Below are 25,507 nucleotides of genomic sequence, written 5' to 3' on the forward strand. Positions count from 1 at the left end.
ATGTAGAAGTCCTATTCAAGAGTATGGATTACGGAAGTGACTATGTCAACAATAATGGACATGCTTACAGCCCAAAGGCATTTCAAAGAGTCTTTTTCTAAGTTTAGATTTGGACAGTGAAGGCTTATACTCCAACTTTCATTGTGATGTAGGAAAGTGCTATATAATTACATGGATAAATGCTCATTTTGTAAAAGAAAAATAAAAAGAAAAAAGTATATATTAATACAGTCTTACTGTTTCTCCCAAAAAAACGTGGTGTTAAATTCATCATATATTTTTAATCAAAAAAATGTACAGTATATGATAGGATCTAGAGAAGAGAGATGAGAGAAACTCTCTCTTCATACCCATTAACTATTCTAATGATGTTCACAAATAAAGACGGCTGTAAAAGAATTCCACATTTGCTAGTTCTAAATATACATAGATCCTCATGTCCTATACTCCATAGCACCCAAAAGAAAAAACAGATTTTTCTACTTCTCAGCGTAGACATTAGATCCTACCTGTGTGTTTGTGTGTATATGTATAATTCATGAGCGTGTTTCCCTTTTGTTCCTGGGACTTACTATTTTGGGGATAAGGGAGAGGTGTGGAGTCAATTTTCAAATTGTAGCTCAAAGGCTCCTAAATCTGACAATATAATCATTTGACAAGCACAATAAAAATACTGATTCTTAGGCCCCATTCTCAGATTCCAAGTTAGCAGATTTTAAGAGGGGGCCAAGAATCAATGTTTTGAATAAGTATCCTAGGTGACTCTGATGTACCTAGAGTTTGGGAATTCAGTTTTGAATTAGAAAACATTTTTTTGCCTGTGAATCAAGATGTTTTCCCTAATTTCAGTGATTAGAATGCTTTTCTAACTCAATGAAAAAATGAAAAATTCACAAATATGTTATCAGAAATATTTTCTACATATACTTTTTGATAATCAAATAATAAATGTTAACTAGTCTTCACATAAAATAAGAAATAATTTGTACAGGTTTACTAAGGATTAGTCACACATACCACATCCCCAAATGGTACCAAAGTTGGCACTTGAGGTGTTACTTCCAGTTCTTCACTTTCAGACCCTCTAAGAGTTTTTCTCAGCATCTACAATGTAAATAAATTAATATAAGACTTTAGGAGGCAAAGAAAAACTAGATAAAAGTTTACTTCAACAAATATTTTGAGTATCTAGTATTTATCAGGTATTAGTCTAGGCAGTAGAATATAACTAGAAAACTCATCCCTACCCTCAATAAGTTTATCAATAAATTAACAGAGAAGCAAAATGTAAACAATTAAATATAAGATCATTAAAGGAGTCATGAGAGAGGAAAGAAGTGTATGATACCATGAATAATGAACTCTCCTTGCTAACTAAAACTGACCATCAATACCACATCTTAGTCTCAATCTGACGTGGACTTGAGACCATATCCCACAGAGGACAGTGATCGTGCTTGCAAGTAAGTTATCCCAATATTCACCCAGTTCATCAGCCACTGAAGGAATTGGAATTTAATCCTTTGGAATAGTAGGTACATAGGAATGGAGCAATGGGCAAATGGCTTTGGTTCTTAGTTGTGTGATTTCCTCCAGAGTAATTTCACTAACTAATATTTGTGGGTTGAATTTAACTTTGTTCTTAAGGGCTCTGGTCACTACACATGATGGTTAGCTTTTAAAAATTTCAAGACATTTTAGTATAGATTTTAAAAGAGAAAGAGCATTAAAGTGAATGGAGGGGAAAGGCAAAGGAACTAGGGAAAAACCTACTAAAAACCTAACCTGAAAAGAAGAATTGTATTTATACCCAACTTTTGCTAACTTGAATCAATATGGCCTTACTTATAAACATTAACTTCCCAGGAGTCTGTTGGTATGTGCCTTTTTAAGAATTGTTCTGTTTTTGATGTATATAATAAATCCCTAGTTATGTTGAAATTTTTGCTTCAAAGTAAATAACAAATGCTTTGGTTGTACTGAAAAAACTTGTTGTATAGGTCTTAGATCATTTTGCTATCATTGCCATCGCTGCATCTGACTGGTTTAATGGACTTTACATATATGATTTTTATGTATTTGTATAATTTGTAGTTTAAGATAACTGAGTGACAATCACTATGTTGTAACAAAACTATCAAACTGTGGTACATTACATGTGTATTTAATGTGGACTCTCAACTTTCTATGGACCCTCTGATTATGGAAGTCTACTTTGAATGTGGTTTTTAATAAATACAAAATAATTGGGGAGGGGGAGTAATTCCTTTAGAATACTGAGTCTCAATTTATCCTTAATTATGTGGCAAAAATATTGCCTTGCCCCTCAGATCACTACCTCTTTACTTTTCCTTCCTCATCTGAGCAGAGTTGTCTTCAGTGACAGCAACACAAGCAAAACAATTCTTTGCCAAAATTCCATCAGAATCTTGAGTAAAAGTTCTGAAGACTAGTCTCATAAGGCCTACTTATACCACCTAGAATTTCTCCTGAACCTGCAGAGAATTTTTATTTCAGTTAATTCCACTATGCCTTCCACTATGAAAGGCCCCTTATTCAAAGCCCCTTGAATAAAAGTCTCTCGCAATACCTCTGTACATTCACTCACATTGTTCTCTGTATTTCATCCCCAGTGACTTTTTTGACTACTCTCCTCCGTTCTAGTTTTCTTTGAAAACCCACCAGCCTACACACTTACCTTTTCCCCCATATATTTCTACTTCCTAGTCCTAATGGAAACCTTAATTAATGTCCTTACGTTAATTAACATTTACTAATGTGGTGGCATAACTATATGCCTGGCACTGTGCTGATTCTCCTTTGAAGTGTTCTTGCCTTTAATGAGTTCAGCCTGGAGTTTAAGAGAGATAAGTGAAGAAAACAATTATTGCTTCTCTATAAGAATAACAATTGCTGGGAGCGCCTGGGTGGCTCAGTTGGTTGAGCATCCGACTTCAGCTCAGGTCATGATCTTGTGGTCTGTGAGTTCGAGCCCCACGTCGGGCTCTGTGCTGATAGCTCAGAGCCTGGACCCTGTTTTCCAATTCTGTGTCTCCCTCTCTCTCTGCCCCTCCCCCACTCATGCGCGCACGCTCTCTCTCTCTCTCTCTCCCTCCCTGTCAAAAATAAACAAACATTTAAAAAAAATTTTTTAAAAAACCTAGATGCCTTCCATTTCATAAAAAAAAAAAAAAGAAAAACAATTGCTGAAAAAACAGAATTTTATCTTTATTTTTTCTTTATTGAACCCAGATCTCCTACGTGGGAAAAAGAATAACTTAATTTGATTGGTTAGACCCTCCCATTCATTGTGCAAACTACAAGTGCCTGGAATTATTAACTCTATAAAATATTTAAGTCCTCTTTTCCCCGCCCAAGCTCAGGAGCAATGACTCTCTTTCACCCTCTGTGGTTCTGTTCCCATGAAACAATAACATTCACAGCAGAGCCCAGGGATTATCCCCTAGAGTATGGAAAAAAATATTAGAATTTAACAATTTTCTTTAACCATAAAGTAAGCATATATAACTGACTATAAGCAGTAGACAAATATTCTGAGGCAAAGTGTGAGTTTGATGTTGAGAGAGGCGCATATCATTGCCTTCATGAGTTCTAGATATTTCATTTGCCAGTTAAGTGTATTGACCAATTCACACTACCTTAAGTAACATATTCAGTGTGCTTTACAAATAGACAAGAGCTGATCATAAAAAATTTCATGGCAAAATATTTTTAAAAGTTGGCAAACATAAAGACTTACCGTGTACTTTGGTTTTACAAAAAGACAAATGTTCCATATAAACTTTTTTGTAATGACAAAGATTTATCAGCAGTATGTAAACTAGCAAATGTTTTAAAATATGTATTTCTTAATCTGTCTTTTCAGAATAGGGTAGTTATGTTTTAATGAGTATCAAAATAACTATCTTTTTGAAATGAACTAATGTGGAGAATATTTTGAAAACTATTGGAAATATTTTCATCTAATGTAATTTTGTGTGTGTGCAAATGTGCTATGATCCCTACAAGCTCAAGGTATCACACTTTAAAAACTTAGAAACAATTTCCTTGTTTGTTTAAAAAATCTCACAAAGGGTTTGAGCAGATTAGACCATTTTTCCTTTTAAATATAAAAAAAATGGAATGCCTTCCAATTAGTTTGCCAGAACTAATTACTCAGAAAAGATAACATTTTACTGATAAAATCTGGACTAAAAACTTCGCATAATAAAAATGAAAAATGAGAATGTGGGGGTGCCTGGCTGGCTCAGTCAGAAGAGCATGCAGCTCTTGATCTTGGGGTTGTGAGTTCAAGCCCCACACTGGGTGTAGAGATTGCTTAAATAAATAAATATTTAAAAAGAAAAAGAAAAAGGAGTAATGTGGTTTACTAATAAGCACAACCAAGATGCACCTCTTCCACTTGAAATTTCGAATCTTTGAAATTATCTTTTTCAAATATAATAGCATTAAAAACAATATACTGATATAAATTTGCCTTAGCACCGGACCTTCAAATCACTACATCACAAATACTAAATCATGCTTTTCAAAATAGTAATGCTTATTGAATTCTGTACCACTAATAATAAAATGGAAATCATTTTTAGAAATATTGGTTATCATTTTTAATTTTTTGTATATTGTAGATTTTACATAGTAAATTACAGCACATTTATGTAATATATAAATAAATATGCAAACACTGATGACAGATGTTCACATGTTTTTTACTGATAAGATTGTATATACTGATACAGAGTCACATCTAAATGCCCATAATTTGTCTCACTTTCCTAAATCTGACTTCAGGGGGCTTTAAGCTGCAGTTTCTATGCATATTTCAACTAGGCACAGTCTGCTAAGAATGAAACAGGTTCACCTTCTCCATTTCATACATGCTGCCTTCAATTTGAGATGGAGGTAGGAGTTCCATTAAGTTTCCCATTTAGACTCATTACAGAAAGCCTTAGATAAAGCTGATACTTAGTTCTTCATTTGATTGTCCACTTTTTAGCAAATACTAATGGCCACAACCCTGGAGCAGAAGAGGAGCAAGAGGTAAGATTCCAGTACCAAGCCCCATACAGGATGCCTAAGAAGTATATCAGGGTACCTGGGTGGCTCAGTCAGTTAAGTGTCCGACTCTTGACCTCAGCTCAGGTCTTGATCTCAGGGTCATGAGTTCAAGTCCCACATTGGGTTCTGTGCTGGGAACCTTCTTAAATAAAGCCTACTTAAGAAAAAAAAAAGAAGAAGAAGAAGAGGTATCTCATAAACACCTGGCAAACAAGGGGAGTGGGGAGAAAGAGTGTTAGGGAAAGAAGTGATGATATGTCAAGTGGGTTGCAAGAGGAAAATAGTTAAGAACTACAAGGAGAGAAGCCTAGACAGAATAAGTAAGTGTAAAAGCATAAAGAAGCAAGGCATAGTTTTATTACTTTATTATATTATATTTGTATAACATACATAGGTATATTATACTGAGATACATATACTTATGTACAATAATATACATATTTACATATAAACATATAAATACTATGTTATGCTTATGTATTACTTATATATTTATATGTTCTATGTAAATATTGCATCACAATATATATATACAGTTGGTCATCAAACAACATAAATTTGAACTGCATAGGTTCATTTATACATGATTTTTTTCAATATACAATTGAATATTCAATATACAATATTCAATATACAATACTATATGAACGTATATATGAATGAATATTCATATATTCATTCATATATTCATTCATATACATATGAATGTATATTCATTCTATATGAATATGTATATATGAATATACAATATTCAATATACAATACTATAAGTGTATTTTCATTTTCTTACGATTTTCTTGACATTTTCCTTTCTCTAGCTTATTTTATTGTAAGAATATAGTACACAATAAATATTAGCATGCAAAATATGTGTTAATCAACTGTTTATATTATCAGTAAAGCTTCCAGTCAACAGTAGACGTTAGTAGTAAATTTTGGGGGAATCAAAAGTTATACATGGATTTTTCAACTGCATGAGGATCAGTGTCCCTGACCCCCATACTGTTCAAGAGTCAACTCAAAATAATTCATCTCTTCAAACTGAACTATAGTTTCAATGCAACCAAAATCAAAGTCCTAATAAGTTTTCCTAAAGAAATTGATGAACTTTTCCAAAAACTAAAATGGAAATGGAAAGACCAAGAATAGCCAAAACTATCTTGAAGAAAAACAAAATGAAGTATTTAAAAATTAAAGAATTAAGGACATTATTTCTTAATGTCTGAAGGCATTAGCAAAAATATAGATAAATGCACCAAAGAAACTGATTAGAGTCTAGAAACAGACCCACACATGGGTATTTCATTTGTGACAAAGTTGGTACTGCAGAATAGGGGAGAAAAAACAATCTAAGGTAGGTCAAGTATTAATCACCATGAAAAAAATACAGAAAGAAAGAATACAAGAATAAAAGGAAGGAGGTGAGAGAGAGAGAGAGAGAGAAAAGAAAAGAAAACCTGACTTGTATCTCACACCACACACAAAAAAATCAGTTACAGGTGAACTGTTGATCTCAATGTCAAAGGAAAAACAATTACAAGATAATACAAGAGAATATTTTCATGCGGCTGAGGAAGAAGCTCTTCAAAACAATGCAAAGAGCAATAACCATAAAGAAAAAAGTTTGATACATTAAACTACACTAAATTTAATAACTTTTGCTTATCAAAAGATGTCATACATAAGATATTTGGGAGAAAATATTTGCAACATGTATAGTATAACTGACAAAGAGCCTGTAATTAGAATATATATACAAACTTATAGAAATTAGTTAAGAAAAAGTCAAACAATCCAAGAGAAAAATAAGTATTTCACAAAAGACTTTATATGATGGCTAATAAACATTTGGAAGGGAACTCACCCTCATTAGTCATCAGGGGAAAAAAGTTAACACCACAAAGAGATACCATTAACACATTTCTTGGATGGTTAAAAATAAAGAGACTGACAATATCAGGTGGCAAGGATGTGGAGTAACTAGAATTCTTATACAGAATATAAATTGGTCTATCTTCTTTGAAAACCTGTTTGGTATTATGTACTGAAGTTGAGCATATATATAATTATGATCCAGAAATTCCGCTACTAGATATGTCCTCAACAGCATACCTCTACTTCTCTCTTACAAAGACATTTGTGATTACATATGTGATTACAAATTACATTTACGGCCCAACTCAATCCAAGATAATCTCCCCATATCAAAATCCTAATCATTGCATCTGCAAAGTTCATTGCCATATAAGGCAATATAAACTATTACAACCATAAATAATTTTATACTAACAAATTACACAATTTAGATGAAATGGAAAAATTCCTAAAAAGACACAAATTACCAAAACTGATCCGAGAAGAAGAAAGAATAACTGAAAATACCTATAACAAGAAATTGAATTTGTAATTAAAACTCTTCCTAAAAAGAAAAACCCAGGCCCATATTGTTTCACTGGTGAATTCTACCAAATACTTAAAAGAAGAAATTACAACAATCTTTCACAAACTCTTTCAGGAAAAAAAAGTGGGAGGAGGAGGTAGAGGAAGGAAACTTCCCAAGATATTCTATGAGGTCAGTTTTATGTTCATACGAAAGATGAGAAAACAACAGATTACCATCCCTCATGAATACAGAGGCAAAAATCCTCAACAAAATATGAGGAAACCATATCCAGCAACAGACAAAAAAGGACCATGTGCTATGACAGAGTGGGATTTTCCCATCTGAAAATCTATTAATGTAATAAGCCATATTAATAAATACGTCCAATCAAGAAAAATCACACGATCATTTCAAAAGATGCAGAAAATGTATTTGACAAAATCTAAAATGCATTTTTGTTTTTTGAGAGAGAGAAAGCTGGGGAGAGGGGCAGAGGTTGAGAGAATCTTAAGCAGGCTGCATGCTCAACACAGAGCCTGATGCGGGGCTCGATCCCAAGACCCTGGGATCATGACCTGAGTAAAAATCAATTTGGGTACTCAACCGACTAAGCCACCCAGGAGCCCCTAAAATGCATTCTTAATAAAAACTCTGAACAAACTAGGAATAGAAAGGAACTTACCTAACAACACACTTCGATGGTGAAAGACTAAGTGCTTTCCCCCTAAGATTGGTAAGGCAAATGTTCACTCTCGCTACTTTTAATCAACATTGGACTGTAGGTTATATCCAATGCAGTCCAACAAGAAAACGAAATAAAAAGTATCCACATTTAAAAGAAAGTGGTAAAACTAGTCTTTATGTGCAGGCATTAAAATCCTGTGCACTAAAACTAATAAACAAGCTCAATGGAGTATCAGGATACAAGAACAAAATACAAAAATATCTTTTGTAGAGTGTCTGACTGGCTCAGTAGGTTGGGCATCTGACTCTTGATTTCAACTCAGGTCATGATCCCAGGGGTGTGGAATTGAGCCCTGTTTTTTATAAAAAGATAAAAACGTAAAAAAATTTTTTTAAATCTTTTGCATTTCTCTATAACAGTAATGAAAATAATTATATATGAAATAGCACCAAAATAAAAAATACTTAGGAATAAATTTAATAGAAGGAATGTAGTAATATTAACAGAAGAAACAATAAACAGAAGAAATATTAAGACTTGTACACTAAAAACTGCAAAACATTTCTGAATGAAATTAAAGAAGATCTAAATTCATGATAAATATTTCATATTCATGGATGGAAAGATTCAATACTGTTAATATATCCATTCTCAAAGCAATCTAGAGTCGAAAAATAAACCAACCACTAACTAACTTAATCAAGAAAAGAGGATAAAACACAATTAAGAGGTTCTGGTCCATGATGGTGACCTATAGGAAGAAAACCTTGAAAAACTCACTTCCTCCACAGAACACGCAAAATTACACCTACTAATAGAACAATTCCTCTTGAAGAAAATCTGAGGGCTGACTGAACAGCTTCTGAAAACCAAAGACAGAGAGAAGAGCAGGAAAACAGCAAGAGAAACAGAGCCACGGTAACAAAGGGGAAGTCCAAACCCCAGGATACTGCAAATGGCAGTAGGAAGGGATAATACTGAGGAACCTGGAACAGATTCCTGTTCTTAGGCACAGAAAAAAAGCTGCAGTTTAAAAGAGCAACTAGTATATAAAAGAGACAACAAAGCCTAGACCACAGCAGTGTCCAGACATGATAATGGGTAGGTCTAGTTGTCACAGCAAACTTGTGATCTCAGCAAGCCCTTGGTCTACAAGACCACTCTAGCCCCAATTGCACTGGGGCACAGCAAAACAAAACAAAACAAAACAAAACAAAAACAAAACAAAACAGGATTTAAAAGAGCCAAGGAGCTCTCTCCCCCTCCAACTTAAAAGCCCACAACAAAGAAGGGTCTGGACACCATAACTAGTGGATCCTGATGCCATAACTGGCAGTCCCACTTGTCACAGTGAGCTTGTGACCTCAGCAAGGCCAGGATCTGAAAGCCCACCTGAGCCCTGATTGTACTGGGGCACGGTGGCGGAGGGGGGGTGGGGGAAGCTATGGTTTAAAAGGACCAAGGGGCTGTGGGGATGATCTCTTCCTCTCCCCCTTAAAATCCCAGATGGATAGAAAATTAGGTAGGTTGTATATTTGGGACCTTTCTTGCTTCTTGAGATAGGCCTTAATTGCAATGTATTTTCCTCTTAGGACTGCCTTTGCTGCATCTCAAGAGGATTGGACTGTCATGTTTTCCTTTTCATTTGCCTCCATGTATTTTTAAATTTCTTCTTTAATTTCCTGGTTAACCCATTCATTCTTTAGTAGGATGTTCTTTAACCTCCACGTATTTGAGGGCCTTCCAAATTTTTTCTTGTGGTTGATTTCAAGTTTCATACCATTGCAATCCGAAAATATGCATGGTTATGATCTCAATATTTTTGTACCTGTTGAGGGGTATGACCCAACATGTGATCTATTCTGGAGCCTGTTCTATGCACACTCGAGAAGAATGTGTATTCTGCTGCTTTAGGTTAAAATGTTCTGAATGTATCTGTTAAGTCAATCTGGTCCAATGTGTCATTCAGAGACATTGTTTGCTTGTTGATTTTCTGCTTAGATGATCTGTCCATTGTTGTAAGTGGAGTATTAAAATCTCCCACAATTATGGTATTATCAATAAGTTTGCTTATGTTTGTGATTAATTGATTTATATATTTAGGTTCTTTCAGGGGACATAAATATTTACAATTGTTAGCTCTTCTTCATGGATAGACCCCTTAATTCTGATACAGTGATCTTCTTCATCTCTTATAGTCTTTGTTTTAAAATCTAGCTTGTCTGATATAAGTATGCTTCCTCTGGATTTCTTCTAATGTCCATTAGCATGATAGGTGGTTTTGCGTCCCCTCACTTTCAATCTTCAGGTGTCCTCAGGTCTAAAATTAGTCTCTTACAAGCAACATATAGATGGATCTTGTTTTAAAGGAGCTAGAAAAGGAGCAGCAAATAAAGCCAAAGCCAGGAGAAGAAGGGATATAATAAAGATAAGAGCAGAAATAAATGAAATAAAATCCAAAAGAAGAAAAAAAGAACAGACCAGTGAAACTAAGAGCTGGTTTTTGAAAGAAAAAAAACAATATTCCTGGGATGCAGGACTGGTTCATTATTCACAAATCAATGTGATACACCACATTAATAAAAGAGAAGATAAGAACCATATGATCCTATCAACATTTGATAAAACCCTAGCCATACTTCTCAAAAAGAAAGAGGACCCAAATAGGTAAAATCATGAATGAAAGAGGAGAGATCACAACCAACACCACAGAAATATAAACAATTATTATAGAATACTATTAAAAATTATATACCAACAAGCTGGATGATCTGGAAGAAATGGACAAATTCTTAGACACTCACACACTACCAAAACTCAAACAGGAAGAAATAAATAATTTGAACAGACCCATAACCAGCAAAGAAATTGAATTCGTTTATCAAAAATCTCCCAATAAGAGTCCTGGGCCAGATAGCTTCCCAGGGGAATTCTTTTTTTTTTTTTCTTTTTAAATATATGAAATTTATTGTCAAACTGGTTTCCATACAACACCCAGTGCTCATCCCAAAAGATGCCCTCTTCAATGCCCATCACCCACCGACCCCTCCCTCCCACCCCCCATCAGCCCTCAGTTTGTTCTCAGTTTTTAAGAGTCTCTTATGCTTTGGCTCTCTCCCACTCTAACCTCTCTTTTTTTTTTTTCCTTCCCCTCTCCCATGGGTTCCTGTTAAGTTTCTCAGGATCCACATAAGAGTGAAAACATATGGTATCTGTCTTTCTCTGTATGGCTTATTTCACTCAGCATAACTCTCCAGTTCCATCCACATTGCTACAAAGGGCCATATTTCATTCTTTCTCATTGTCACTTAGTACTCCATTGTGTATATAAACCACAATTTATCCATTCATCAGTTGAATTCTATCAGACATTTAAAGCAGAGTTAATATCTATTCTCCTCAAACTGTTCCAAAAAATAGAAATGTAAGAAAAGCTTCCAATCTCATTCTGTGAAGCCAGCATTACCTTGATTCCAAAACCAGACAAAGACCGCAGTAAAAAGGAGAATTACAGGCCAATAACCCTGATGAAACTGGAGGCAAAAATTCTCAACAAGATACTAGCAATTCAAATTCAACAGTACATTAAAAGAATTATTCACCATGACCAAGTGGGATTTATTCCTGGGCTGCAGGACTGGTTCAATACTCACAAATCAATGTGATATACCACATTACTAAAAGAAAGGATAAGAACCATATTATCCTTTCAACAGATGCAGGAAAAGCATTTAACAAAATACAGCATTGTTTTTTGATAAAAACCCTCAAGAAAGTAGGAATAGAAGGAACATATACGAAAGGCCCATAGCTAAAAACTGAGAGCTTTCCCCCTGAGATCAGGAGCACACAAGGGCATCCAATCTCACCACTGCTGTTCAACAAAGTACTGGATGTCCTAGCCTCAGCAATCAGACAATAAAAAGAAATAAAAGGCATCCAAATTGGCAAGGAAGAAGTCAAGCTTTCACTCTTTGCAGATGACATGATACTCTATGGAAAACCCACAAGACTCCACCAAAAACTTCTAGAGTTGATACAGGAATTCAACAAAGTCGCAGCATATAATATCAATGTACAGAAATAGGTTGCATTTCTATACACCAATAATGAAGGGGCAAAAAGAGATATCAAGGAACTGATCCCATTTACAATTGCATCAAAAACCATTAGATACCGGGGCGCCTGGGTGGCTCAGTCGGTTAAGCGTCCAACTTCGGCTCAGGTCATGACCTCACAGTTTGTGAGTTCGAGCCCCTCATCGGGCTCTGTGCTGACAGCTCAGAGCCTGGAGCCTGCTTCACATTCTGTGTCTCCCTCTCTCTCTGCCCCTTCCCTGCTCATGCTCTGTCTCTGTCTCAAAAATAAATAAACATTAAAAAAAATTTAAAAAAGAACATTAGATACTTAGGAATAAACCTAAGCAAAGAGGTAAAAGATCTGTATGCTGAAAACTATAAAAAGCTTATGAAAGAAATTGAAAACACAAAGGAAAAAACATTCCATGCACATAGTTTGGAAGAACAAGTATTGTTAAAATATCTCAAAATATCTCTGCTACCCAAAGCAATCTACACATTCAATGCAATCCCTATAAAATAACACCAGCATTCTTCACAGAGCTAGAACAATTCTAAAATTTTTATGGAAACACAAGATCCCAAATAGTCAAAATAATGTTGAAAAGAAAAGCAAACCTTGAGGCATCACAACCCCAGACTTTAAGCTGTATTACAAAGCTGTAATCATTAAGACAGTATGGTACTGGCACAAAAACAGACACATAAATCAATAGTATACAGAACCCAGAAATGGACCCACAAATATATGGCCAATTAATCTTCAACAAATCAAGAAAGAGTACCCAATGGAAAAAAGATAGTTGCTTCAGCAAATGGTGCTGGGAGAACTGGACAGTGACATGAAGAATGAAACTAGACCACTTTCTTGCAACATATGCCAAAATAAATTAAACATGGATCAAAGACCTTAATGTAAGACAGGAAACCATCAAAATCCTACAGGAGAAAACAGGCAGCGATACCTTTGACCTTGGCTGCAGCAACTTCTTACTTGACATGTCTCTGGAGGCAAGGGAAATAAAAGCAAAAATGAACTATTGGGACCTTATCAAGATAAAAAGCTTCTAAACAGCAAAGGAAACAATCAACCAAACTAAAAGGCAACTGATGGAATGGGATAAGATACTTGCAAATGACATATGAAATAAGATGTTAGTATCCAAAATCTATAAAGAACTTACCAAACTCAACACCCAAAAAACAAATAATCCAGTGAAGAAATGGGCAGAAGACATGAATAGACATTTTTCCAAAGAAGACATCCAGATGGCAAACACACATGAAAAGATGCTCAACATCACTCACCATCAGGGAAATACAAATCAAAACCACAATGAGATCCACCTTACACCTGTCAGAGTGGCTAAAATTAGCAACTCAGGAAACCATAGATGTTGGTGAGGATATGGAGAAAGGGGAACACTTTTGCACTGTTGGTGGGAATGCAAACTGGTGCAGCCACTCTGGAAAACAGTGTGGATGTTCCTCAAAAAATTAAAAATAGAATTACCCTATAACCTAGCAATTGCACTACTAGATATTTATCCAAATGATACAAAAATGTTGATTCAAAGGGGCACATGCACCCCAATGTTTATAGCAATGCTATCAACAACAGCCAAATTATGGAAAGAGCCCAAATGTCCGTCAACTGATGAATGGGTAAAGAAGATGAGGTATATAAATACAATGGAATACTACTTGGCAATGAAAAATAATGAAATCTTGCCTTTTGCAACAACGTGGATGGAACTAAAGGGTATTATGCTAAATGAAATAAGTCAGTCAGAGAAAGACAGATATCATATGATTCCACATTCAAATCTGGAATTTGAGAAACTCAACAGATGAACATAGGGGAAGGGAAGAAAAAGTAAGATAAAGAGAGGGGGCAAACCATAAGAGACTCTTAAATACAGAGAACTGAGGGTTGCCCAAGGAGGAGAGGTGGGTGAGGGGATGGGTTAAATGAGTGATGGCACTCATTATTGTAGGTAATGCCCACATTACTGAGGGCATTTTTCAGGATGAGCACTGGGTGTCCTATGTAAGAGATGCATCACTGGGTTCTATCCTTGAAGCAAAGTCTACACTGTATGTTAACTCACTTGAATTAAAAAAAAAAAAAAAAAGCCCAGACCAGAACAGGGTCTGGCTCACAATGAGCTCAAGACCTCAGTGAACCCAGAGTCTATAAGACCACACCAGCCTCTATGGAGCTGGGGCACAGAAAATAAGCTACATATATAAATTTTATTTAAATTATTTTTATTTTTTAAAAATTTTTAAATTTTTAAAATTAGTCTTATTTTTCTTTTTGTTCTTTTTGGGTTTTTTCTTTTATTTTTTCCTTCTTTTTGTAAAAAGCCACAGTTCCAAACAGTAAGTAGCATATATTGTCATACCTCCAGCCAGCCAGCAACCATCACCAAGCACACACAGTCTACATAGGGGACACCATATACAAAACTACTCCTTCAAGTTTAGGGGAAGTAGTCTTTCTGCCTAATCCATATAAACAAGATAGTCAAGCAAAATGGAGATACAGAAAAAATATGTTACAAAAGAAAGAACAGGAAAAAACTTAAGAAAAAATAAATAAATGAAACAGAGATAAGCAATATTCCTGATAAAGAATTTAAAGTAATGACTGCAAACAAACTCATTGGGCTGGAACAAAGAGGGAAGAACTCAGTGAGACTGTCAACATAGAGATAGAAAATATTAAAAAGAACCAATCAGAGTTGAAGAATACAATAACTGAAATAAACACACTAGAGGGAATCAACAATAGATCATAAAATGCAAAAGAAGCATCAGTGATCTAGACAAAAAGGTAATGGAAAACATGCAAGATGAACAGCAAAAAGAAAAAACAACTTTAATAAAAATGAAGATAGATTAAGAGATCTCTTGGACAACATCAAGCAAACAAGAATTACAGGAGTCCCAGAAGAATGAGAGAGACAGGTGTAAAAAATTATTAGAGGAAACAGTAACAGAAAACTTCCCTAACCTAGCAATGGAAATAGACATCCAAGTCCAAGAAGCACAGAGAGTTCCAAACAAGATGAACCCAAGGAGGTCCATGTCACGGAATATAATACTTAAAATGTCAAATGCTGGGGAAGATCATGGAGTAGGAGGACCCCGGGCTCACCCTGTCCCATGCACACACCTAGATAACACCCACATCAATGTAAATAACCCAGAAAATGACCGAAGACTGGCAGATCAGGTTTTCCAGAGTTAAATGTACAGAGGAGGCCAAATCAAGATGGTAGAAGGGCAGAAACACAGTCAAGAAACAAACTAATCTGTAAGACTACAGGAGGGAGGGACAGCAGGCATGGAAGAGGAGGAGCAGCAAACCCCACACTCAGCACCCCAGGCATGGGTGACCACACTGGGAAGATGAATTCCTATAACATTTGACTCTGAAACTAGATGGGCTTAACTTTGCAAATTTTTATTATCAGTGAGGCTTAACATAGGAAACATTAAAAATGAGCAGGCTCGGCTCTGTGAAAGCCAAAAGGCTATTAAAAACTGGGTCCCTGGCATTAAAAAGACAGTCTGACAAAAACCTCATCAAGTTACAGCACAGAAGCAGCAGTTTCTGAGGTACCTGGGGTATACAGGAAGATTTCTTTGCTGGTCTCAGAGCCTGTTCAGAAAAGGTAAGTTTCTTTGTGAACCTTATGCAAGAACAGAATTGCTGGCTGGCACCATTTCTTTCCTCTGCTCACCAGTCTAGATGCACTGACACTTGTGGAAAGCAGCCCAAACACTTTCCACCAAGCTTGCTGACAGTGCATCCTGCCCCCACTTTCTCCTACAGATCTGCTCCATCCAACCATCTCCACTAGATGGGAGCCCATCCAGGGAGGTACCAAAAGTACGGCATTGTTTAAGCAGCCTGGTAGCCAGCACCACTCTAAAACAATTCCTGCCCTGAGGAGAAGAGAAGATAACCACACACACCAGTTCAATTGTGGCCCCAACCTGGGGGCAGATATATCATCTGACTGCTGGCCCCAAACACCAACAAAAACCTCAACAGGGGCAACACACAGAGAAATCCCAGTAGTTCAGGGTCACTGTATTCCCCAACAGACAAACTAGAGGTAGACATCTGGTCTGACTGTTAGGTCTTGCCTACCAATAAAAGCCTTCCAAGGGACAATGCAGGGAGAGTGTCCTGCTTTTCACTGTGATTACAGTTCTAACAAACATGCTGAGTTCAGGCATCTGGTCTGACCTGACTCAAACCCAAGGTGACCCCATAATGGCCCATTACAGCACAGGGACCAAACCCTGCCCACAACAACAAGGCCATTGCAGATAACTGGACCAAAGGCAAACAGAGTTCAACCACAACAACACGGAATACATAGTACACTGAGTAGATACCCCTGAAGTGCCTGATTCTGGTGAACAGGGGACAATGCACTATAGGGCACTATAGGTCCTCTTCTTCATAAGGCCATTATTTCAATAGCAGGACAAGTAGCTGATTTTCCTAACATACAGAAACAGACACAGACACCCTGACAAAATTAGGAGACAGAGGAATATTCCCCAAATTAAATAATAGAAAGAGAGCCAAATGAAACAGACAAGTAATATGCCTGATAGAGAATTTAATGTAACGGTCATAAAGATATTCACTGGACTTGAGAAAAGAGTGGAGAACCTCAGGAAGAACTTCATGAAAGAGTTAGAAAATATAAAAAGGAATGAATCAGAGATGAAGAACACAGTAACTGAAATTAAAAATACACTAAAAAAGAATAAGTTGTAGACTAGAGAAGCAAAAGAACAGATCAGTGAGCTGGAAGGTGGGAGTAATGAAAAGCAATCAAACTTATTAGGAGAAAGAAAAAACATTAATAAAAAAATGAGACTAGATTAAGGAAACTCAGTGACACCAGCAAGTGTAACAACATTTGCATTATAGGGATCACAGAAGGAGAAGAGGGAAAGGAGGGAAGAGAAATTTATTTGAAGAAATAATAGCTGAGACTTCCCAAATCTGAGGAAGGAAATAGATATCCAGACCCAGCAGGCACGAGAGCCCTCAAGAAAATCAATTCAGAACGGATTCTCCGGAGTCAAGCGTAGACAAGAGGCCCACGGAAAAGGGTAGGAAGGGCGGAGAGGCAGTGCTCTGACGGGAGGGAGCCGGGGCAGAGGGGCAGCCGGGCAGCCCTCAGGCAAAGCAGAGCCCTCGAGTCTGGCTGGCAAAAGCGGAGGGGCCGGACAGAGTGTGTTCAGACAGCAAGCGGGACTTAACATCTGGAAGGTTATAAGTTAACAGCTCTTTTCGGAGAATGGGAGGGCTGGAGGACAACGGGAGAAAGAGGTGTTGAGCCCTGGATGACACAGCGCAGATTGGCAGTGAACAAAGGCACTCGCCAGCGTCATCTCCCTCGCCCATCCCCCAGCCAAAATCCCAAAGGGAATCAGTTCCTGGCAGAGAACTTGCTTGCACCGGGCAAACACCCAACGCTGTGTTTCTGCAGATCCATCCCTCCTGCGGTGGTGGTGACTCCCTCCCAGTGCCGCAGGGCCCCTCCCGCAGCGGATCTCCGAAGGAATAGCGAGCTGAGCCTGCCCCTCCCTCCCCTGTGCAGCTTGCCGATCCACCCCAGCTAATACACCAGATCCCCAGCACCACAAGCCTGGCAGTGTGCAAGTAGCCCAGATGGGCCATGCCACCCCACAGTGAATCCTGCCCCTAGGAGAGGGAAAGAGAAGGCGCACACCAGCCTGACTGTGGCCCCAGCGGAGGGCTGGGGGCAGACATCAGGTCTGACTGTGGCCCCACCCACCAACTCCAGTTATTCAAGACAGCACAGGGGAAGTGCCCCGCAGTCCTACACCACTCCAGGGACTATCCAAAATGACAAAACTAAAGAATTCCCCTCAAAACAGCGTACGGAAATAACGACAGGTAATGAACTGATCAAAAAGGATTTAAACAATATAACAGAAAGTGAATTTAGAAAAATGGTCATAAAATTAATCGCTGGGCTTGAAAACAGTATAAAGGACAGCAGAGAATCTATTGCTACAGAGATCAAGGGACTAAGGAACAGCCAGGAGGAGCTAAAAAATGCTATTAATGATCTGCAAAATAAAATGGAGACGACCACAGCTCGGATTGAAGAGGCAGAGGAGAGAATAGAGGAACTAGAAGATAAAATTATGGAAAAAGAAGCAGCTGAGAAAAAGATTAAAAAATCCAGGCGTATGAGGGGAAAATTAGAGAACTAAGTGATGCACTAAAGAGAAATAATCTACACATAATTGGTATTCCAGAGGAGGAAGAGAGAGGGAAAGGTGCTGAAGGTATACTTGAAGAAATCATAGCTGAGAACTTCCCTGATCTGGGGAAGGAAAAAGGCATTGAAAGCCAAGAGGCACAGAGAACTCCCTTCAGACGTAACTTGAATCGATCTTCTGCACGACACATCATAGTGAAACTGGCAAAATACAAGGATAAAGAGAAAATTCTGAAAGCAGCTAGGGATAAACGTGCTCTAACATATAAAGGGAGACCAATAAGACTCGTGACCTATCTCTCTACTGAAACTTGGCAGGCCAGAAAGGAATGGCAGAAGATCTTCAATGTCATGAACAGAAAAATGTGCAGCCGAGAATCCTTTATCCAGCAACTCTGTCATTTAGAATAGAAGCAGAGATGAACGTCTTACCAAACAAACAAACACTGAAGGAATTTGTCACCACTAAACCAGCCCTACAAGAGATCCTAAGGGGGACCCTGTGAGACAAAGTACCAGAGACATCACTACAAGCATAAAACATACAGACATCACAATGACTCTAAACCCGTATCTTTCTATAATAACACTGAATGTAAATGGATTAAATGCGCCAACCAAAAGACATAGGGTATCAGAATGGATACAAAAACAAGACCCATCTATTTGCTGTCTACAAGAGACTCATTTTAGATCTGAGGACACCTTTAGGTTGAGAGTGAGGGGATGGAGAACTATTTATCATGCTACTGGAAGCCAAAAGAAAGCTGGAGTAGCTATACTTATATCAGACAAACTAGACTTTAAATTAAAGGCTGTAACAAGAGATGAAGAAGGGCATTATATAATAATTACAGGGTCTATCCATCAGGAAGAGCTAACAATTATAAATGTCTATGTGCCGAATACCGGAGCCCCCAAATATATAAAACAATTACTCACGGGGCGCCTGGGTGGCGCAGTCGGTTAAGCATCCGACTTCAGCCAGGTCACGATCTCGCGGTCTGTGAGTCCGAGCCCCGCGTCAGGCTCTGGGCTGATGGCTCAGAGCCTGGAGCCTGTTTCCGATTCTGTGTCTCCTTCTCTCTCTGCCCCTCCCCCGTTCATGCTCTGTCTCTCTGTGTCCCAAAAGTAAATAAACGTTGAAAAAAAAAATTAAGAAAAAAACAAAAACAATTACTCACAAACATAAGCAACCTTACTGATAAGAATGAGGTAATTGCAGGGGACTTTAACACCCCACTTACAGAAATGGATAGATCATCTAGACACATGGTCAATAAAGAAACAAGGGCCCTGAATGAGACATTGGATCAGATGGACTTGACAGATATATTTAGAACTCTGCATCCCAAAGCAACAGCATATACTTTCTTCTCGAGTGTACATGGAACATTCTCCAAGATAGATCATATACTGGGTCACAAAACAGCCCTTCATAAGTTTACAAGAATTGAAATTATACCATGCATACTTTCAGACCACAATGCTATGAAGCTTGAAATCAACCACAGGAAAAAGTCTGGAAAACCTCCAAAAGCATGGAGGTTAAAGAACACCCTACTAACGAATGAGTGGGTCAACCAGGCAATTAGAGAAGAAATTAAAAAATATATGGAAACAGGGGCGCCTGGGTGGCGCAGTCGGTTAAGCGTCCGACTTCAGCCAGGTCACGATCTCGCGGTCCGTGAGTTCGAGCCCCGCGTCAGGCTCTGGGCTGATGGCTCAGAGCCTGGAGCCTGTTTCTGATTCTGTGTCTCCCTCTCTCTCTGCCCCTCCCCCGTTCATGCTCTGTCTCTCTCTGTCCCAAAAATAAAATAAAAAACGTTGAAAAAAAAATTAAAAAAAAAAAAAATATGGAAACAAACGAAAATGAAAATACAACAATCCAAACGCCTTGGGACGCAGCGAAGGCAGTCCTGAGAGGAAAATACATTGCAATCCAGGCCTATCTCAAGAAACAAGAAAAATCCCAAATACAAAATCTAACAGCACACCTAAAGGAAATAGAAGCAGACAGCAAAGGCAGCTTAAACCCAGCAGAAGAAGAGAAATCATAAAGATCAGAGCAGAAATAAACAATATAGAATCTAAAAACTGTAGAGCAGATCAATGAAACCAAGAGTTGGTTTTTTGAAAAAATAAACAAAATTGACAAACCTCTAACCAGGCTTCTCAAAAAGAAAAGGGAGATGACCCAAATAAATAAAATCATGAATGAAAATGGAATTATTACAACCAATCCCTCAGAGATACAAACAATTATCAGGGAATACTATGAAAAATTATATGCCAACAAATTGGACAACCTGGAAGAAATGGACAAATTCCTGAACACCCACACTCTTCCAAAACTCAATCAGGAGGAAATGGAAAGCTTGAACAGACCCATAACCAGTGAAGAAACTGAATCGGTTATCAAAAATCTCCCAACAAATAAGAGTCCAGGACCAGATGGCTTCCCAGGGGAGTTCTACCAGACGTTTAAAGCAGAGATAATACCTATCCTTCTCAAGCTATTCCAAGAAATAGAAAGGGAAGGAAAACTTCCAGACTCATTCTATGAAGCCAGTATTACTTTGATTCCTAAACCAGACAGAGACCCAGTAAAAAAAGAGAACTACAGGCCAATATCCCTGATGACTATGGATGCAAAAATTCTCAATAAGATACTAGCAAATCGAATTCAACAGCATATAAAAAGAATTATTCACCATGATCAAGTGGGATTCATTCCTGGGATGCAGGGCTGGTTCAACATTGGCAAATCAATCAACGTGATACATCACATTAACAAAAAAAAAAGAGAAGAACCATATGATCCTGTCAATCGATGCAGAAAAGGCCTTTGACAAAATCCAGCACCCTTTCTTAATAAAAACCCTTGAGAAAGTCAGGATAGAAGGAACTTACTTAAAGATCATAAAAGCCATTTATGAAAAGCCCACAGCTAACATCATCCTCAACGGGGAAAAACTGAGAGCTTTTTCCCTGAGATCAGGAACATGACAGGGATGCCCACTTTCACCGCTGTTGTTTAACATAGTGCTGGAAGTTCTAGCATCAGCAATCAGACAACAAAAGGAAATCAAAGGCATCAAATTTGGCAAAGATGAAGTCAAGCTTTCGCTTTTTGCAGATGACATGATATTATACATAGAAAACATGATAGACTCCACCAAAAGTCTGCTAGAACTGATACATGAATTCAGCAAAGTTGCAGGATACAAAATCAATGTACTGAAATCAGTTGCATTCTTATACACTAATAATGAAGCAACAGAAAGACAAATAAAGAAACTGATCCCATTCACAATTGCACCAAGAAGCATAAAATACCTAGGAATAAATCTAACCAAAGATGTAAAAGATCTGTATGCTGAAAACTATAGAAAGCTTATGAAGGAAATTGAAGAAGATATAAAGAAATGGAAAGACATTCCCTGCTCATGGATTGGAAGAATAAATATTGTCAAAATGTCAATACTACCCAAAGCTATCTACACATTCAATGCAATCCCAATCAAAATTGCACCAGCATTCTTCTCGAAACTAGAACAAGCAATCCTAAAATTCATATGGAACCACAAAAGGCCCCGAATAGCCAAAGTAATTTTGAAGAAGAAGACCAAAACAGGAGGCATCACAATCCCAGACTTTAGCCTCTACTACAAAGCTGTCATCATCAAGACAGCATGGTATTGGCACAAAAACAGACACATAGACCAATGGAATAGAATAGAAACCCCAGAACTAGACCCACAAACGTATGGCCAACTCATCTTTGACAAAGCAGGAAAGAACATCCAATGGAAAAAAGACAGCCTCTTTAACAAATGGTGCTGGGAGAACTGGACAGCAACATGCAGAAGGTTGAAACTAGACCACTTTCTCACACCATTCACAAAAATAAACTCAAAATGGCTAAAGGACCTGAATGTGAGACAGGAAACCATCAAAACCTTAGAGGAGAAAGCAGGAAAAGACCTCTCTGACCTTAGCCGTAGCAATTTCTTACTCGACACATCCCCAAAGGCAAGGGAATTAAAACAAATGTGAATTACTGGGACCTTATGAAGATAAAAAGCTTCTGCACAGCAAAGGAAACAACCAACAAAACTAAAAGGCAACCAACGGAATGGGAAAAGATATTCGCAAATGACATATCGGACAAAGGGCTAGTATCCAAAATCTATAAAGAGCTCACCAAACTCCACACCCGAAAAACAAATCACCCAGTGAAGAAATGGGCAGAAAACATGAAAAGACACTTCTCTAAAGAAGACATCTAGATATGGCCAATAGGCACATGAAAAGATGCTCAACGTCGCTCCTTATCAGGGAAATACAAATCAAAACCACACTCAGATATCACCTCATGCCAGTCAGAGTGGCCAAAATGAACAAATCAGGAGACTATAGATGCTGGCAAGGATGTGGAGAAACGGAAACCCTCTTGCACTGTTGGTGGGAATGCAAACTGGTGCAGCCACTCTGGAAAGCAGTGTGGAGGTTCCTCAGAAAATTAAAAATAGACTTACCCTATGACCCAGCAATAGCACTGCTAGGAATTTACCCATGGGATACAGGAGTACTGATGCATAGGGGCACTTGTACCCCAATGTTTATAGCAGCACTCTCAACAATAGCCAAATGATGGAAAGAGCCTAAATGTCCATCAACTGATGAATGGATAAAGAAATTGTGGTTTATATACACAATGGAATACTACGTGGCAATGAGAAAGAATGAAATATGGCCTTTTGTAGCAACGTGGATGGAACTGGAGAGTGTGATGATAAGTGAAATAAGCCATACAGAGAAAGACAGATACCATATGTTTTCACTCTTATGTGGATCCTGAGAAACTTAACAGAAACCCATGGGGGAAGGGAAGGAAAAAAAAAAAAAAAAAGAGGTTAGAGTGGGAGACAGCCAAAACATAAGAGACTGTTAAAAACTGAGAACAAACTGAGGGTTGATGGGGGGTGGGAGGGCGGGGAGGGTGGGTGATGGGTATTGAGGAGGGCACCTTTTGGGATGAGCACTGGGTGTTGTATGGAAACCAATTTGACAATAAATTTCGTATATGAAAAAAATAAAATATAATAAAATCTAAATGAAATGTATAATTTCCTAAGGAAATACTAATTAACAAAATTTACCCTATCAGTGATAAACAGCTTAAATAGACCAATTTCCATAAAAGAAATAGAGAAAGTTAGCAAGGAACTACCACCACAAAAAAAAGTGCCAGGGCCAGGAGTTTTTACAAGGAATTCTATCAAACCTTCAAAGAACAGACATCCCATGGCACTACAGATTGTACCATTGAATATTAAGGAAAACTTTCTATTTCTATGAAGCAAGCATAACACCATACCTAAACTGATAAAATTATAGACAAGTATCACTTATAAATATTGATACAAAAATACCAAATAATAACAAACAAATTGAGCACCACATTAAGAAAATAATATGCAATAACCAAAAGGTATTAATTCCAGGAATGCAAGGCAGTTTGATATTGGGAAATTCATTAATACAATATAACACATCCTAGATCTAAGTAGAAAAGTTGTATGATTATTTCCATACATGTTTAAATGGCCTCTGACAAAATTCAACATTCTCAAAAATGGGAATTAAGCAAGTCTTGAAGCCAGTGTTTCATTTGGTATGGAAACAGTAGAAGCACTTTTACTAAGATCAGGAACAAAGCAAGGCTGCCTGCTATCACATCACTCTTCAACATCTTACTGGTGGCATGAGACAAAGCAGTTAGATAAGAGAGATCAACTAAAGGCAAAAGAATTGGAAAAAAAAATAAAATTATCTCTATTTGAAGATGATCTGATTGTGTATCTAAAATTAAAATAACAACACTAGCTCAAATGTTTAAAAAATTCAATAAGGTAGTAGGTTATGAAATTAACATACAGAAATCAATAGCCTTAATATACGTAAAAAATAAGGGATACAGCACAGAAAAAGGCCCTCCTTAGAAATAATCTTAACAAAAACTGTCCAAAACTCCTAAAAGGAAATCTACAAGATACTTAAGTAGATCTGAAATGAATGGAAAGGCATCTCTTACCTCTTATACAGGACAAGTCAACATCATAAAGATGTCAGTTTTACCTAACTCATCAATTTAATGCAATCCTTATAAAAGAATATAGGCTTCTTTACTGAGATAAACCAATTAATAATCAAGTGCTTTTTAAAAAGTTAAAATATTCAGGATATCATTAGAAAAGGAAAAATACAAAGTTGGGAACCAGCCTTACCAGACATTAAGGCATAGTATAAGTCTTTAAAATAAAATAGTATGGTCCTGGTACATGATCTGAAAAACAGACCACTAGAACAGAAAGTCCAGAAAAAAATCAAATATATATGTTCACTTAGTATAAAGGTGACATCTCAAATCAATGCAGCAAAGATGGATTTTTTTTCTTAATAAATGGTTTAAGGGCATCTACTTTAAGAAGGAAAAAAAATCCATACCTCATACCATACAATCCAAATAAATCAGGGATTTTTTTATGTGTTTTTGTTTTGTTTTGTTTTTAGAGAGAGACAGAGCGTGAGTGGGGGAGCGGGAGACAGGGAGAGGGAGAGAGAGGGAGGGAGGGAGGGAGGGGGAGGGGGAGGGGGGAGAGGGGAGGGAGGGAGAGAGGGAGAGAGAGAGAGAGAGGGAGGGAGGGAGGGGACACAGGATCTGAAGCAAGCTCCAGGCTCTGAGCTGTCAGCACAGAGCCCTATGCGGGGCTCAAACTCATGAACCAGGAGATCATGACCTGAGCTGAAGTAGGAGCTCAACTAACCGAGCCACCCAGGTGCCCCAAAATAAATCAGGGATTTAAATGTAAAATGATAATATCAAGGATTAAATGTAAAAATGATATACAAGTACTAGAAGGTAACAGGTAAATTCCTTTACAACTAGGGTGTATGTAAACAGTTTTTAACTAAGACCCACAAT

At 37.5% G+C, this 25,507-nt stretch overlaps 1 protein-coding gene across 1 annotated transcript in view; it reads right to left on the bottom strand.

Moving 5' to 3' along the window:
• The window catches only part of C2CD6 (C2 calcium dependent domain containing 6), a 164,291-nt gene that overhangs the window by 135,795 nt on the left and 2,989 nt on the right, over nt 1-25,507 (bottom strand). The window contains exon 2 of the mRNA XM_030323760.1: nt 1,018-1,104. Within this exon, the coding sequence (XP_030179620.1) occupies nt 1,018-1,104 (87 nt within the window). The remainder of the gene's footprint in view (nt 1-1,017; nt 1,105-25,507) is intronic.

Source organism: Lynx canadensis, chromosome C1 (assembly GCF_007474595.2).
Source record: "Lynx canadensis isolate LIC74 chromosome C1, mLynCan4.pri.v2, whole genome shotgun sequence".
Taxonomy (NCBI): Eukaryota; Metazoa; Chordata; class Mammalia; order Carnivora; family Felidae; genus Lynx; species Lynx canadensis.